The sequence below is a fragment of the Passer montanus genome, unplaced genomic scaffold (assembly GCF_014805655.1).
Source record: "Passer montanus isolate IOZ18808 unplaced genomic scaffold, ASM1480565v1 scaffold9, whole genome shotgun sequence".
In the NCBI taxonomy this organism is placed as follows: Eukaryota; Metazoa; Chordata; class Aves; order Passeriformes; family Passeridae; genus Passer; species Passer montanus.
The window spans coordinates 11,073,367-11,089,106 of NW_024374367.1; the positions used below are offsets into that span (position 1 = coordinate 11,073,367).

Below are 15,740 nucleotides of genomic sequence, written 5' to 3' on the forward strand. Positions count from 1 at the left end.
CCATCAGTTAGGAGTGCCACAAAACTAACAGGCATGTATATATAAAGTGACAGGACAATAGCCTGTAAAGATCTCTTGGCATGGCATTTAATAGCCGAAAAATATTCTTGATGTCTTTGGTAAATAAATGTCAAGCCTTAATTACACAGTTTGCTAACCTTGTTTCCCTAGGCACAGATGGTAGGGTCAGAATCAAGCCAAAGCAGACAGAAAGTATATTCCATGTCTATTCTGAGGGCTATCATAAGCCATCCTACTAGACAGGAGTATACACATAATTAAAAATTCATTTTATGGGGTCAGTGATGAAACACAACTCCGATCTCTGGTTTCCCAAAGGAGCAATCTGACATGCTGATAAAGAAGAAGTTGCTCTAATTCCACAGGGAGTCCCATTAAACCTGTAATTCTATTCACAGTCACACAGCCTGATGGAAGAGCCTCTGTTTGGCCACACCATCTTCTCCAATCCTCCCTTTGGGCATCTTCTGACACCGCTGGCTGGTGGATTGCTTTGCACACTCATTCTGTGACCACAGCACTGCACAAAGCCCACCAAACTCAGCTAAATGCACACCCATTAGTGTTCTCTGGATAGAAGTACTTTGTGAGGTGCTGGGGCTCCTCCCATCCCAACCCTGGACTGCTCCTGCCTTCCCTGAGCTCAGCCCCCTCCCAGGGCACTGCTGCCTCCCCTGAGCCCACTCTGGGGTGGATGGGGAATGGCCACACAGGGCTGACCATTCCCAGACCCTGTAACACCCCCCAGCCTGTGATGGGCCAGGGTCTTCTCCTCCCCCTTGAGATGTCACCAGCAAAGCACAGAGTGGGGTGCAGGGACAGCTCCTCCCCCCAAGAGCACACCAGAACAGGCAGCAGCACTTACTCTACATAGTAGACACCATATACAGGATCTTCAATTTTCTCCCAACCAGCAGGCAACTCTGGAAATAGAAAAAGCATTACTGAGACCTCCAAGGCAGGTTTTTTCTGACAGGCAGCTGCTCCTGCCCAACGTGCAAAACTCATCAGTAGATCAGATCTTGCTTTGGGTACTTTCCAGAATGACCACAGCCCCCTTTGGAGAGCTGGCACAGCACGACCCCAACACCCCAGCCTGTGCCCCCTGTGCTGGGTCAGCACATCACTGGGAAAACACCCTCACCAGTCAATGTCTGATTTGCTTTTTGCATTAAATATGCAAATGCTCAATAAATTTCCTGTCTGGGACTGCCTCAAGTGCCCCCTGGTTTCTCCACCATGGCCAGTGGCCCTGGAGTGAGCACGGCAGGGGAAATCAGTGCAGGAAAGGCCAGGGCATTTTAACACCAACCCATGAAGGTGGGTGAGACTATGGCAAAAAACTCTAGCCCACTGACAGAGACCACTTCCACCTCCTGTGCCAAGGCTGAGCCATTTATGCTCACCAGTGCAGAAAAGAGGATTTTTTTTATTCCTTTCTTTGGGATTTGCACCGCTCAGCCAAGAGCCCAACACAAAACCAGGACAAGGTGGATTTAATATGTATGCCAAAATATGGAACCCACCCAGGAGGGGCTGGCACATGGGTGCATTTCATTGCACAACACTTCATGTAAGAACACACACTGCCACAGTCACATGGAACATATTTCCTTCCTTTCATTACCATAATTGACAAAAAGCTGTTCTGAAGATGAAATTAACATTTTTAAATGGATCCGCTTTTGTTCCTGTTGATTTTCTAGACTGCAGATAGTACTTTAACTGTAATTAGTGGATGTAGTGCAATCACTTCAGCATCCAACTGAGGGTTATTAAAGCTGTATGTGTTACTTAAGGGCCTGATCCTTGTGCCACTCATTTAGACCTCCACCACACCATGGACTGTGCACATGTGGTCCCACCAACTCTGCACATTCATTTAAATATAGGAAAAAACCAACATTGTTGGATAACACAAGTTCAAATAGCCCATGCAAACTAATTTGTCAAAATTTAACGTGAAATTTGTCAACACTGACAGCAATCTATGCTTTTTCATTATCAAATGCAGACATTTATTTCCATTAATGGCATCAATTGCTGAGCCAATACAATCAACAATGGCCCATTAATTAGAATAATGTTGCCATAAGGATAGAAATATCTCAAGACTGTAGAATCTATACAAACACACATGGACTAATTACTCAAAGTTTATGTTTGTGTTCAGAATTGGCTGGAGATCAGATGAAATCAGCTTTGCTCCGCATGTCCCTTATTTGCAGATAAAAGGCAGGTTTTCCATTCTTATCATTATTTTATCCTCATTGTGTTTAACATCTTTGGATTCCTTGAGACATAAGCCATTAAATGCAAGCCAATGCTAACCTCTGGGCATGAAAAAACTCCATGTTTTTAATCAGCAGATTGAACACTTCAGAATTAGATATTCCCTTACACCCTGCAAGTTTATCTGAGAAAAAGTCAGAAAGCAAGAGGCCAATCTTGAAAGTCTTTTCGCAAAGGGAACTCTCAGGTTTGCAGAGGAGTCCCAGAAGGTGAGAGCACCATGGGACTGGCTCCAAGAGTTTCAGTGTGATTCAATTACAACCTAGCATGCAGTAGGGAAAATCACAAGCTGTTGTAGTCATTTAGTTTGTTGCACTGTGGTGAAGGTAGAATGGTAAAGAGATCAAGCTGGGGTGAAAGAAAAATAAAAAGTCAATGAGGGAAAGGAGAAGTGATGCACAAATGCCTTCAAATGAGTTCCAGCAATTTTCATGCTGAATATCTTTTGTCTGTTTTGGAGTACTAAGTGCTTTTTTACTTTTAAAGTTTAAACAAAAAAATTTGTTTCCTTTCTTCTCTTCAAAAAGATTTTGATATTGAATTTCTTTTTTTTCTTCCCTTTGAAAGTATTTTCACAAAAAATCAGGCTACCAGCACTTTTCTAACTCCAAATATGGCACTATGCCAAAATCTTTCCAGTTTACTATCTCTGCAGATTTTTAAGGAACAAATCTCCATGTTTTCAGCTGTAACAATATACAAAACTGCAGTTTTTAACACATTTATTGATGATTATGTAGATGTACTTTTCAACTCCTAAAAGCTTCCAGAAGTTCTCTAAAGTCAAAGAAAATATTCTCCATAGCCATGTTGCAGTCTAGATTATTAGCTGCTTTATCTCTCCTGCCAAACTGAAGATGACCCAGAGCATTAGATTTTGTCACAAAGATGAGATTTCAAAAAACATTTTGCATCCTTAGGAGCCTGAGTGAGCCATATGGTTTTTATTTTGGTACATTCATGCAGCACCAATGCAGTCTCAGAGCATGTATCAGCAGGTGGGTAAATTCAATGGACAAATATCTAATATCACAATTCTAAGCCTTGGATAAGTACATGGATTCCTGTTGAGATGCTCTAGTATCCTGCCCTACCTACAGAGGGGCTGGATGGGTTCCTAAAGCATTACTTCTCTAGCCAGCAGGTATTTCAGCTGCAGCCATGCACGACTGTGAAGGAGCTGGAGGGGAACTCAGCACACTCAGCTCTTACTACTCCCTGTGAAGCCAGGAGGGTTGGTCCAAGCCATGCCAAATTCTGCCTTATGGTTCAATTTTTGTGTCTGAAGAACCACTTCTGTTAAAATGCAGTGACCTATTACTCCACAGCTCTTTGGAAAACAAGAAGTTGTGAAAATGCCTTGAGTCTTAATCTTATATTTAGAACAGAAGCTGTTGATAATTTAAGGTGTTGTTGCCAACCAGTTTGTACTAACCCGAGTTACTATAACTATAGTAAGTTTTCATGTCCCCTTCCTAATGTTGCTGTAACCAACTGAGTAATTTGAAAATTTCTTTACACTGCAACATTTGCACATCTCAACAGCATATTGATGGGCTGTGAGCTCAATAAAACTTATCTGCATTGAAACAAAGGAAAAATCTTGTGATGTTGGAGCAGAACTCTTGTTTATGTAAGTGCCTGCAGATCTGGGGTCAGGCTTATCAATTAATGAGTTTTCCTGCATCTATTTTTTCAGCTCTGCTCTTGCACTAGTTCCTGACAGCAGACTGAAAGAAGGGTAATTTCTGTTTAATATCGCCTCTAAATTTGCTTTTTTAAAAACCTCCCTCTCATTTTAAGCCACTGGTTGTGAAGACCTTCATGAGAACCCTTTGCAGATTGTTGATGTGCATCCACCTACTTCTGATGCTACTTGATCTGCTGATGATCATTTGTGCAATCTGCACATAACACTCATGGACCACTAAAGAGACTGCATTCTTCTTTAAACTGTCAATTTCTTTCAAATTCTTGCTCTATGAGAAGTTAGGCATTTTATTCCAGGCATATTATTCAGAAGAACCATTCATGGAGCAGTGTTCCAAGCCCACTGCTGGCTGCTGGTGCCATATCCATCACACAGAAGCAAGGAGCAGAATATACTTCCTTGCAAGTCATTACAGAAACCTGAGCTTAATTCTCTGGTAATACAATTCCTCCAGTATGCAGAACTATGAACTATAACTGCAGTCCTTTTAAAAAGCAATAATAGTCCTGGTGGAAATAAAATCCTATGCAACCTCTTATCCCTTCAGCTCTGCGAGTGCACTAGAGCATGGCTGAACAGAAATAACAACTACCTCTGCCATCAGTATAAACACAATGAGCACTGCTGAGATTAGATATCAAGACAGCATCATTCACAAAGAGATGCTGCAAATAAAAGTGTACCACATCACTGAAAATCATCTGTTTATAAAATCACTGACTGAGGGAAAATTTTAAGCTGTTTCATTCACAAGCTCAGCTGAAGCATCCAATGTAATACTTAAAACTTTCTGAATCACACTTAGCTTCTATTGTCTGGGAAATGTCTTGGGCCCCAGTGAAAAAGCATCATGAGCTACTTCATTTCATCTTTGGCATCTATGAGCTTTTTCCTGGAGCCATAGATGCCACAGGAAAAGACCTCAACTTCTGCAGATTTCAGGAGGAAGCAACTTTGAATTAACTTTGCAAGACTGGGGCTCTCTAGCTTTCTTCAAACTCTGAATCAGTAAGAAAAGCACTGCAGATCTGAAGCTAGGGAAAGATAAATGCTTTGTGTGCTGGGGAAGTTTTGCTGACAAATTACTGTTATTGAAATAAAAAAAAAAAAACAACCCTCAAAAGATGCAAAATGATACAAAGGAGAAAGAAAGTAATTAAAGGCTCAAAACAGTGCAGTTGAAGTCAAATATCAAAATGAGAGATGGATGATTTACCTAGTTCACTGTCCAGTTCCTCCGTGTGCACCCCTTCTTCTCCAAGGGAAGAGCAGTAAATGAGACAGAAAAAATTAAAAGAAAATTTCAGATACCAGCCCCAAGCAAGAAATTCCCTACAGCAAACAGCAGAACCAGCACTAATTTTCTACACACCAAGCCCAAGCTTCCCATTTATCACACTCCAGTGATCAGAATATTGATGGATCTGATGCAAATAATGAAAGAACTGGTTCTTGCACTCTCAAAAGATCTGCGTCAATTGATTACTTCCATGTCATGGTTTGATATGGCAAAGTCATGAAATTGTGATGTTCTCACTGTAGTGAGTCTTTTCCCTCAGATCCATATGGTCTGACCTTTGCAATCTGTTCTACGGACACATGGATCAAGCAGAAGGTCAGATCTGGACACTAATGAAGGAATCTGAGAGGAAAACCTTGCACCTAAACAAGGACTAATGCAGCAAGGTTTTCAAGAAAGCATCTTAATTTATGTGCACACAAAGTCCAACAGACTTCACTGTCCTACTCAGATGATTTAGATAGCCATGAAGCCTTGTTTCACTGGAGGCACAGACCCACAGTCCAGATGCACTGGTGAGGCACAGACAGGAATGCACCAGTTTTAGCAGGGCACCTGGGACAAAGATCACATAATTTTTCAAAGACACAAAGCCATCAATATTCGCTGTTGCTCCATTTATCATTATCTGCTCCATATTCATAAGTTAACAGTGACACAGATGATTAAAGTATTGCTTGGCCTATAAATAATAATAATGCAGTCTGAAAATGAAAGATGGTGACAAAACCAGAAAAAAAGATGGTGAAAACAATCTTGGACCCAATACAGCAAAGCTTAAGCCACATAAATGAATGACAGAAGCAACCAGAGGTTATAGGGTTGAAACATCTGGACACCCAAAAAACTACTTAAATGACCTCTGCAAAATATTCTGTCAAAGCAGTTGTTTGGGACCATTAGTGTGGAATACAAATTGCAATTTCCTTTGATAACCTAAACAATGTAAAGTAAACAAGTAAAAACTTTGTTAAGGACACATATCCTGATGAAACAAAAGCACAAGGCAACTAACTGCACCCAAACAAATCTGAAACAATATCTAACATTTATAAAATCTATAAAGAGGGTGTGATGAGACGGGCAACTCACATGCACACACACACACCAAACAAAACAGAAGAGTCATCCCACACAACAGTGACCCTTGCCAAAAAAACGTCCAGCTTCTATGACAAAGCAAAACTAACCTTCTCTCCTCTCTGTTTTTTAAAACATAATTATTCTTATGTGCTAAGCAAGATTAGAGCAGCCAAGCAAAGCATTGCAGAGCACTACTGTAACTATGAAGCAACTGGTTTAACTAGTGAATGTTAAAAATATCTATTAATGAGCAACTTGGTGAATGAAGTGAAGGGGTGTGTGGGAAGATGAAATTAGCTGATTTTAAGGAGTTGATAAACAAAGATGCCACTGCTCTCCAAAATTATGAACTCAATGAAATACAATAATACCAGCTGTATGTTTCTATTCCAAATTAAACAAATTATTCCAATGTTTGCTTTATAATTGGTAAGAGGACAAGTGGAAGACTTCCCCTTCTGTGAGGAGACTTCAAACTGTGTAACAGAGGAGCCCAGTCACCCTCTGCAGCCTTGTGGTGCTGGCTGCTCCTCGCCTGGCACATCCCTGTGCTTTGAGGGTATCCTGCACTGTGCTCTAGCTTCATCACAGCAGCCTAGACTGCAGAGGTGAATTCTCACACCCTGCAAAATCTCACAAGTGAAAGATAGGAGAGGCTGAAACACTACTACATGTGTAAAAACTGTTAACAGCAGTCCTGGAGGCCAGAGTTGAACCTAATGGTGAAAAGGGATTGAGTTGATTATTTTCTGAAATAAAATTGTGATTTTTATTAAGATGAATGACACCAGTAGGAGGTTAATCGTATTACGAAAACTGAATTTACAAGGACAGCACCAACACTGATGAAGGAAACACTTCCATTTTTCAGAAGTGTTTACCACGACAGGCCTGTATTAGCCAAGATTATGTATTTCAATACTATCACCTTTCCCAGTCAGTAGACCAAAATTCCCTCACAGGTTTTCCCAAACTTTTAAGTTATTTTAATAATTCACCTTTTCTTCCAACATCTCATAAAGGAGGCCAGGAAGGGACCTCCTTTAACAGTCCTGCATTTGGCTGCTCTAAATCGGACAGTGGCTTGCATTTCCAACATCTCAAGGAATACCAAATCTCAGTGCAAATTTTCAGTGTCAGAAATCTACACTTTCAAATGGAGCTTGTTTCAGCAATCACAACACTGCACAGACTGTCAGCATTTAACAGCACAAGTGAAGCAATTGAGTTATTTCAAACAAGGAAACAGCAACATGACTCTCTCAACCCATGTGAAGCAGGCGGTTGAAGCGGAACACGGCGGAGCACGCAGAGACTCAGTCACTCCCTCCCACACAGCGATCCAAGAAGCAAACATGTCAGACAGCTTTGAGTCTTGTTCAGCCTCAGTGACTTTTCAAATGCCTTTGCAAAAACAGAGGCCTCTTACTTGTAGCACCTCCTTGATTTTTATTAAATGATCTGGCACCTCAGTGGCTGTTTTACATTCACAGCGATTTTACAGCATAATGGATATTGTCTCTTTGTACTTACTGAAAAATATTTTTTAAATTTTAAAAAGTCTTTCTGAATACTAGTTATTAGAAAGAGAGAAGGAAAAGGAAAAAAGTCACCTAGGAATGGACCAAACACAGTGTTTTGTCACTATTTTTCGTCTCTTACCATCATCTTCACATTCTTCTAGAGGCTTCTGCTGTTTGTTCAGGCACCGTGGATCTAGCCAAGATGTTGTCTTTGTGTTATGGCTGGAAACCAGAAATGGAAATACAACCTTTGTTAATAAAGCAGAGTTGAAGTACACATGACATAAAAGTATATATCCTTTTTATTATTCAACAGACCTGGAGGTATACTTTTGATTCAAAGAAACAGCTCTACAATTTGATGTTGTACAAACTAGTCGACCAAATCACAAGAACTTTGGCATTGAAAACACAAAGGTAACAAGTGAAAATATACAAATCAGTACTCCTGACTGAAAAGAGGCATGTGAATGCTGAAATATTATAATATTAATTTCCAATTTTTATCTTTGGTGGCTTGTTTTTAATTCCCAGAGCTGTCTGTGAGCTAAAGGCAGTGGTTTCCCTTCCTCACTAAATTATCCAGTGAGCTTTGTTCCTACAAAAGACCTTTGACATATCTTTTGTTGACCCAAGCATTAGTCTAAAACAGTTTTGACTGAAAAATTTATAATTACACAAATAAAAATGTTCTAAGCCTTTGATGGAAGTTGAACAGCCTTACTTTCAACTCTTCCTTTCCACAAGTCCCCTGACAGCCTCATGATGCCAATCCCAGCGGTGAAGGTTGCATAGTAAACAGGCTTAAAATACATTTTTCTAGAAGTTATTTTCTCCCATAATTTCATTTGCATAAGCAGACAATCTGGTAATATAATGCCTCTTCTACAACCTGGTGTCATCTTAGACACAACCTGCTAAGATATCCCTCCAGTCCCTGAGGTATCACTTATCTAGCTTAGCCTCTAACACTGCTTAACAGTTTTAAGTTTCAATACCGTAGTAATGCTATTTACTTCTCCTTCAAGGTCTCAAAGAGGTTTACAAACTGAATTTTAGCCTCACAACAGTCTCACGAGGGCTCTGTAATGAGGGCCACGATCCCTGAGGAACTTACAACCAACCAGAAAACTTGTATTGTACTGCAAGAAAAGGGGCCAGCCCTGCTCCCTGGATCTGAGTGAGTAAATAAAAGGTCCTTGTTTTATTCATCCTACTACCCAGCCCTCCCAAGGCAGGATGGGCAAATGTATTTAATCCTTATGTGTGCCTCAGAGCAATTAATCAGCACCTAGAAAACTGAATGGCAGAAATTCAGCAAGTCAGAAAATTAACAAAAATAAAGCAGAGGGGCTCTGCCACTTTATTTATAAGCAAGTCTGCAGTCTAGCTGAAAAGGAGGGTGGTGGGAGGAGAGCAATAGAATATTTGCATATTTCTTGCAATTTTGTACTCACTAAGCAAAGGCTCACAACAGTGTAGTTTGCTGAGGCACAGAAAATTAGCTGAACACCTTTCAGGTCACACTCTCAGGTGGAAAGGATTGTGTTAGACCTGTAACATGCACAGATAACAAGGGACTGGGACACACTGAGCAATGAAAATGCCAATTAAAGCATGAGAGAAACATATCTCAAGAACCAAATTGCTTCAGCAATCTAACCAGATCAGGATTGGTTATCTGACACACAGCCCTGGCCCCACTGGACCTGCACTGGCTCAGTGCAAGAATCTCATGCTGCTCCCTTCAGCACCCTGACTTGATACCCAAAGCACCACAGATGCTGGAACAGACATCTGAGCCAGCTTGGGTCCACACTGCTCATTAGTTCACATTCTTAATATGATGCAAATCAAACTAAATGGTTTCTAGGCTCAGGATGTCCTTAGAATTAATAGAGCTGCAGTCATTCAGTGCTGCATCCACACCAACAGGTTCATGCACAAAATCAGCCCCATGTGAGGCTGGGTGCTGCTGCCAGAGCTTCACATCACACAGGCCTGTGATGTGTACAGGCTGTGTTTTCCCAACACACACGTGATTCTCCTGACAAATTATTTAGAGGTGCTGCAGTCCTGCATTGTTCAGAGAACACAGACACAGCAGCCATGGGGGTGGGTTTGGGGAAATAAGTGGCAGCAGCAGAACCCCCGATGGAAGCACCTGTAAGGAAGGACAGCAGGAGCCCTGTGGAGTCAAAAAGGAGAGCAACTGACTGCTTGGGCAACATTTACTGCTCATCATCTGTCCTCCCAAGGAGGAAAATGGCAGGCTGAACGGGCTATTAGGCTGTTCTCTATACAAAGGGCAGAGAGTACATCAAATAACGAGGCACCCTGAGGACACCATGAGGGGAGAAAGCTGTGCTCAGGGTAATGTACTCATCTTGGTTTCATCTGATGAGAATTTGCATTCTGCCTTCTTCTGACTTTGTCTTACACTCAGGGACTGTTGGAGCCTCTTCAGGTAATTGAGAGTGCCCTGGAAAATGGCTCTGAAAAGAGCAGCCCTCTCCCAGCTCAAGAAGTCACCCCAGCTCCTCAGATCTTCTGGCAATCTTCTCTCATGTGTTCCCTTGCCACTGCAGCCAAGAGAAAACCTGCTCTTGACCCTTCCCCTGGCCCTGTCCAAAAGTCTCCTCTCCTGATGATGAGGCAGGACTGCTGCCCTCACAGCCCTGATCCAGTGTAACTCTCCACAGGAGACAGGGCTAATTAACAGAGGAAGCTCTTCTGCAGTAACTGGGCATTGGCTTCTGGTAGGGTTTCCACAACTGCATTAAACAGACCATCAAATCCAAAATCAATTCCTCAACCCCACTTCTACTTGGCAGCTAAGGGTTTGAGTTTCAAAGGCTAATTGAGTGTTAATGTCTAGCTAAACTCTGTGCAAGACATCTCTTAGACTAACAGCTCCTATTTTATAAGTTACTCCTACCTCAATAAATTTAGACAAGTATAATTTGAGACTATTATTTATGGCATGAAAAAAATCAATATCATCATAAAACTGCTGACAGCAATCAGCTCTTAGGCAAAGGCTGCAGAGCTTGAGGTGCTCCAAACTTGCTGTGCATACCCTGCACTGAGCTGTACCTTTTGCCAGCCACTGGAGAGCATTAACACATTTGGCCCCTTTGCTGTGATGAGAGGACAACACACAAAATCCATTCCTGTCTCTGCTGCACTGGACTGAAGGAATCCCCTCTTCTACATTATGCACAGAATGAAATCTCAGCCCTTCCAATTAGGAGCTTTCATTTCACCCGTGAAAACAACTGGCCTGTGTTTTATAAGTGTCTCTTGCTTTTGTAACTACCCTCATAAAACAAGCAATTCCCTCTGCCTTGGAACTCAGGAGTAATTTGGATGTTAATCCAATCAGGAAATGCAAACCCCCTTCAGAAGCAGTAAAGAACTAACAGCTCTGCAACCTAACTGTATACACTAAATATTTAATACACACACGTACACACACAAAACGCATCCGTGGAGGTTTACTTTATGCTCAAAGAGAGGGAGAGAGATGGAATTAGAACAACAAAAATGTGCTTTACTCTATAAAATAGACTTCTCCGTTCTCCGTGTAGGCCATCTCCCAGTTTTCTGGCAGAGGACCTAGGTTATCCTCGGCAGAAGGAGGTAGGTATTGAGGGAGGCTCTGAGATGGTTCCGTGGTGGGGACGTGGGTGTGCCTCTCAATCGTGGACGGTGGGGCTGCCTCTCTCCCAATATGCGTGCTGTGCTCGTCCTGGTCACCAGACTCTGCTATGGGACAAACACAGACACAAGTGAGAATCAGCCCCTTCCTTCCCCCGGTTTGCTCCTCCAGGTTTATCCTGCTGGTTTTCCTCTCCTTGCCTTTTAACTCACGAGACACAGCGACAGATGAAGCGAGGGCAGAGCCCCAGCAGCCTCCGAGGCAGCAGGGGTGAGCGCTCCTTGCCCACACACACTTTGCCAGCCAAACAAACCAGGAGCTGTGATCAGCTCCAACAGGCCCTGCTGAGGTACCAAATTCCTCCAAGCTGAGGCCAGGGCTCACGGGTGCAGAGGAGTTCAGTGTGCTTCCAAGCAGGTTCACTCCTGCAGTGCCAACTGTGGGACAGGATTAGGAGGATAAAATGTCTTGTTTGAAGAATGATCAAAAGAGATTTTACAAGTGCAAAATGTTGCCAGAAGCTCACAGTCAACAAGCTAAGGGTGAATGTCTTCAGTGCAGTGTGTTATTTTTAATTAAAAATTTAAATGAATGTCAGCACTGTATACCATGTGTCCACCTGTTGCTGCTCACTAGTGCCCGTTCTTGCTGTCTGAGAAGGTTTATTCCAAGGCTCATCACAGTATCCTTCCAGTCAAAGTCAGTCTGGAGTATTTTATGCTGCATCAGGCCCTTCTCCCTCTAAGGAAATATTTCTGATGCTTGTATCCATGCAGTTTTGAACTGTACCCATGAAACAATGCTGCTCATCTCCTCCCATCACTAATCACAGTAAATGCTCCCCAATAAACAGGTCTGTGCCCTCTCTCCTTCACAGAGAGGTTTTGGCAACAATGGACAAAACCTAGAATTAACCCTGTGTCCATCAAAGGGACTTTCTCTGTTTGGCTCTTGAAGGTGTTGAAAATTTATGGCAGTACTTCCACATCCCCTGAGAGCATCAGTACAAGCACAGCTGACAATGCACTGAGCAAGAAACAGAGATTAGTGTCATCCTCTGCCAAGTCCCCAAGGGCTGAAAGGGCTTCACAGACAGAACCTTCCCTGTTCTCCACACCAGAGACCATGGACATCCTCAGTTCACAGCCCACAGCCCTGAAAACAGCTCCTTCCTCATTCTGGTCTGTGTGCTGCCATTGCCAAAAGAGAAGAACACTGGGAAGAACTGGAAGAAAAACATCTAGACTAAATACCCTCAGTGCTTGCTTTTCAGCCCTCCTGGAGTTTGATATTTTTAGGTAGAAGATGACAACATAAAGAAGCGTGAAAGAGTCATCGCCAGATAAAACTGAGAGTACAAACATGCCAAAATCTGGAAAACACAAGTTACTGAGAGGTCTCCTAGGGAAGCAAGAGCATTTTAATATGGCTAGCACACTTTCATGTGAAATAAGCATAAGGAATCACTTTGGTATATTAGAAATAACTCTCTTCCTAATTCTGTGCTCATTTAATGAAGGCAAGGGGCCAGGGTGTGATAATGTTGTGACAAATGAGCTGCATCTTCCAGTATTTCATCTTGCAAAGGAAAACAAGGAAGAGAAATGATGCTCAAGCTACTTCAGGGACACCAAACTGAGATAGGCAGTGAGGAAATCAAATAACAGATCTCCCACCAGCTTCTTCCCAAAATCAGTTCCTGTGACAAAGGCTGAGGCTGCTGTCGTGTCACAACACGTGAAAAACCACTCTTGGTTGGTCAATGAGCTCGTAAGCAGAGACAGAAATTCCAACCAGGGAGAAATTAGGCTGGCTAGAAGCAGTTTGAGTTGGAAATGTAGCGGGTAGCAGCCAAAAGAGAGTCCAAGCCTCAAAAGCCATTTGAGAGTTTGGCCTGGAGAGGACCAAAACTAAATCTCAGCCTAAATCCTTTTGAAGCTCTAAACAGATGTTAGAGCCAGGACATTGGGAGGTGGGAACTGGCAGGACAGATCTTCTAACTCATCAGAGGCTGGGAAGGGAAATTTTCATAGTGATAGAAAGAGATCAGAGGACAAAGGACCGGGTGCCATTTATGGTGAGCTCCCAAGGAAAGCAGCTGGGAAAGGCTTGAAGGTGTGGATAATACTTGCTCAGTACCGGCCTCAAAAGAGCCCTGAAGATTAATTCAGTGCTTGAAACTGAGCTGAGGTAACAATGCTCTAAACACTAACAAATACTAGGCCTGGGGACATGGGGAAGAGCTCTTGCCCCTCAGAGCTTCACAAACTTCGAGTTGACTTCTGTGGAAACTCAATGGATCTCCAATGGTGTTTTACTCTGGATCTCTCTGAACAGCACTTGAGATTGCAAAGGTTTCCAGTGATCTTTCAGCCAAGCCTTGAAGGTAGCCATGGTGGGAGCAAGGCCTGTGTTCAGGACCTTCATGAAATACAGAACTTGCACCCATGCTCCAGATCTCACTCCTGCAGCAAACAGCTCTCCATGTGCTGGGAGGCACCTGGAGAAGAGGACCTAGGACAGTAACTGTATGTGATGGGCAGCTCTAGATGCAAGGAAGGATAAAGGACAGCAACATATTTAGGAAGGAGCAATGAGTAATTCCAAGTGTAAACATGGTTGAGTCGTTTCATACTGTCTGTAGCTGTCAACCATAGCACAACTCTTCCCTGACCTTTCTGCAGTTAATGGATTTGAACTTTACCACATTTCTGTCTGGACCACTTCAATCCCACAAGGCATTTTTGGAAAGACCCAGCTGTGCATGTGTTTGATCACACCTGGGCATCTGCCATTCAGGTGTCGGCCAGCTCTGTTTGACACTGACAGATTTGCAGAAAACACATTAAAAACAACACCCCCTCTTCAAAATACCCTCCAAAAGCCTTCCCCATGTGTTCCAACTGAAGGACAGCAGTATTTTCGCTTTACCTGTGAAGCTACTGCTCATTTCAGGTACATCATCCTCTTCCTCATTCTCTGTATGCACTATGCCAGCATTTTGCATATCATTGTAAGACTTGGTTCGCTTTGGAGTCGACTGCTTGGAGCCAGACTGCAGGTTTTGCAAAGCATTGGTGGAAGTCACTTTCCCACTGAGGGGCTGGCTTGGAGGCTTCGGCGTTCCATAATAGTTACCTAGGCAATAGAGACACATTTGCATCTTCAAAAGAGAATAGTTTATAGCAGTAAGTTTTCCATTTCATTTTCTTTACAGTTCCATTAAAATTTCTGTCCCTCCCCACAGATCAGTATATAAAGAAGCTAACACGTGCTGTTCCCAGTTTTGGGGGTGCATACTTCATCTCTACAGCAGACACAGAAATATTTCTTGCCTCTTTAGTTATTCTTGTAGAATCTAAAAGGAGAAGCAATGGTTGTATTGTTTAGGTGCACTGAGCGTACATGGGCTAAAACAAAAGGCAGTCATGGTGAATAGCAAAACTTCATCTCGTTACATCTGAATTTCAATTAGTAGCCTTTTTACATGTGTGCACCCACACAATGCTGTGGCAGATCTGGAGTGAGCCCTGCAGAAAATAAAAAATTCATGACTGCTATCACCAAGAGAAGTGATGAAAGGCTCGATGGCCTGCTTTAGTACACAGGTTCTTTTAGGGGGGATGTTGCATTTGGAAAGCAAACACTATTTTCTCTCTAAAAGAAAACTTAGTTAAAAGAGAGAAAAGGAAAGATACCACATGTCTTTGTTCAAAGAGGAAATTCAGCAGTTGGGTCAACTTGGGTAGAAGTTAAGAACCAGACCTTAAACCTTAAAGCTAAACTTGAAGGGACACAGATGCACCCCGGGTTGTGCCAATACATGCTCAGAATCCACCACCAGCTGTGATGGAAACAGTGCAGAGTGCTTGGGCTGCCTCCCTGCCATTTTAAGTGACCATGGAAGAAACACAGAATAAGTGCACGTTCATCCATGCCAGAACAGCACAAAGCAATTTCACTGGCCCTGTTTCATTTCACCTCCACACCACAGCAGTGCTTGATTTGGCACAAATATCTCAACAGCAACCTCAGGTCTGGAATCTGTTCTCGCAGCCCTGGACATTACAGGAATTCAGACACATTGCAAGGTGAATCTTCTAATTTTTACACAATGTCCTGTTATATAAAACAGTTTTATATAAAACT

General features: G+C 42.5%; 1 protein-coding gene across 30 annotated transcripts in view; it reads right to left on the reverse strand.

Moving 5' to 3' along the window:
• Positions 1 to 15,740, reverse strand: part of MAGI1 (membrane associated guanylate kinase, WW and PDZ domain containing 1) — a 335,573-nt gene that overhangs the window by 60,553 nt on the left and 259,280 nt on the right. For 15 of the 30 annotated variants that reach the window (XM_039695343.1, XM_039695342.1, XM_039695341.1 and 12 more), the window contains exons 4-8: positions 14,523 to 14,729; positions 11,488 to 11,698; positions 8,070 to 8,152; positions 5,241 to 5,279; positions 887 to 944 (exon numbers count right to left, since the gene is read on the reverse strand). In XM_039695343.1, coding sequence (XP_039551277.1) covers positions 887 to 944; positions 5,241 to 5,279; positions 8,070 to 8,152; positions 11,488 to 11,698; positions 14,523 to 14,729 — 598 coding nt within the window. The remainder of the gene's footprint in view (positions 1 to 886; positions 945 to 5,240; positions 5,280 to 8,069; positions 8,153 to 11,487; positions 11,699 to 14,522; positions 14,730 to 15,740) is intronic. The other 15 variants (XM_039695353.1, XM_039695352.1, XM_039695350.1 and 12 more) reach the window with 4 other exon arrangements.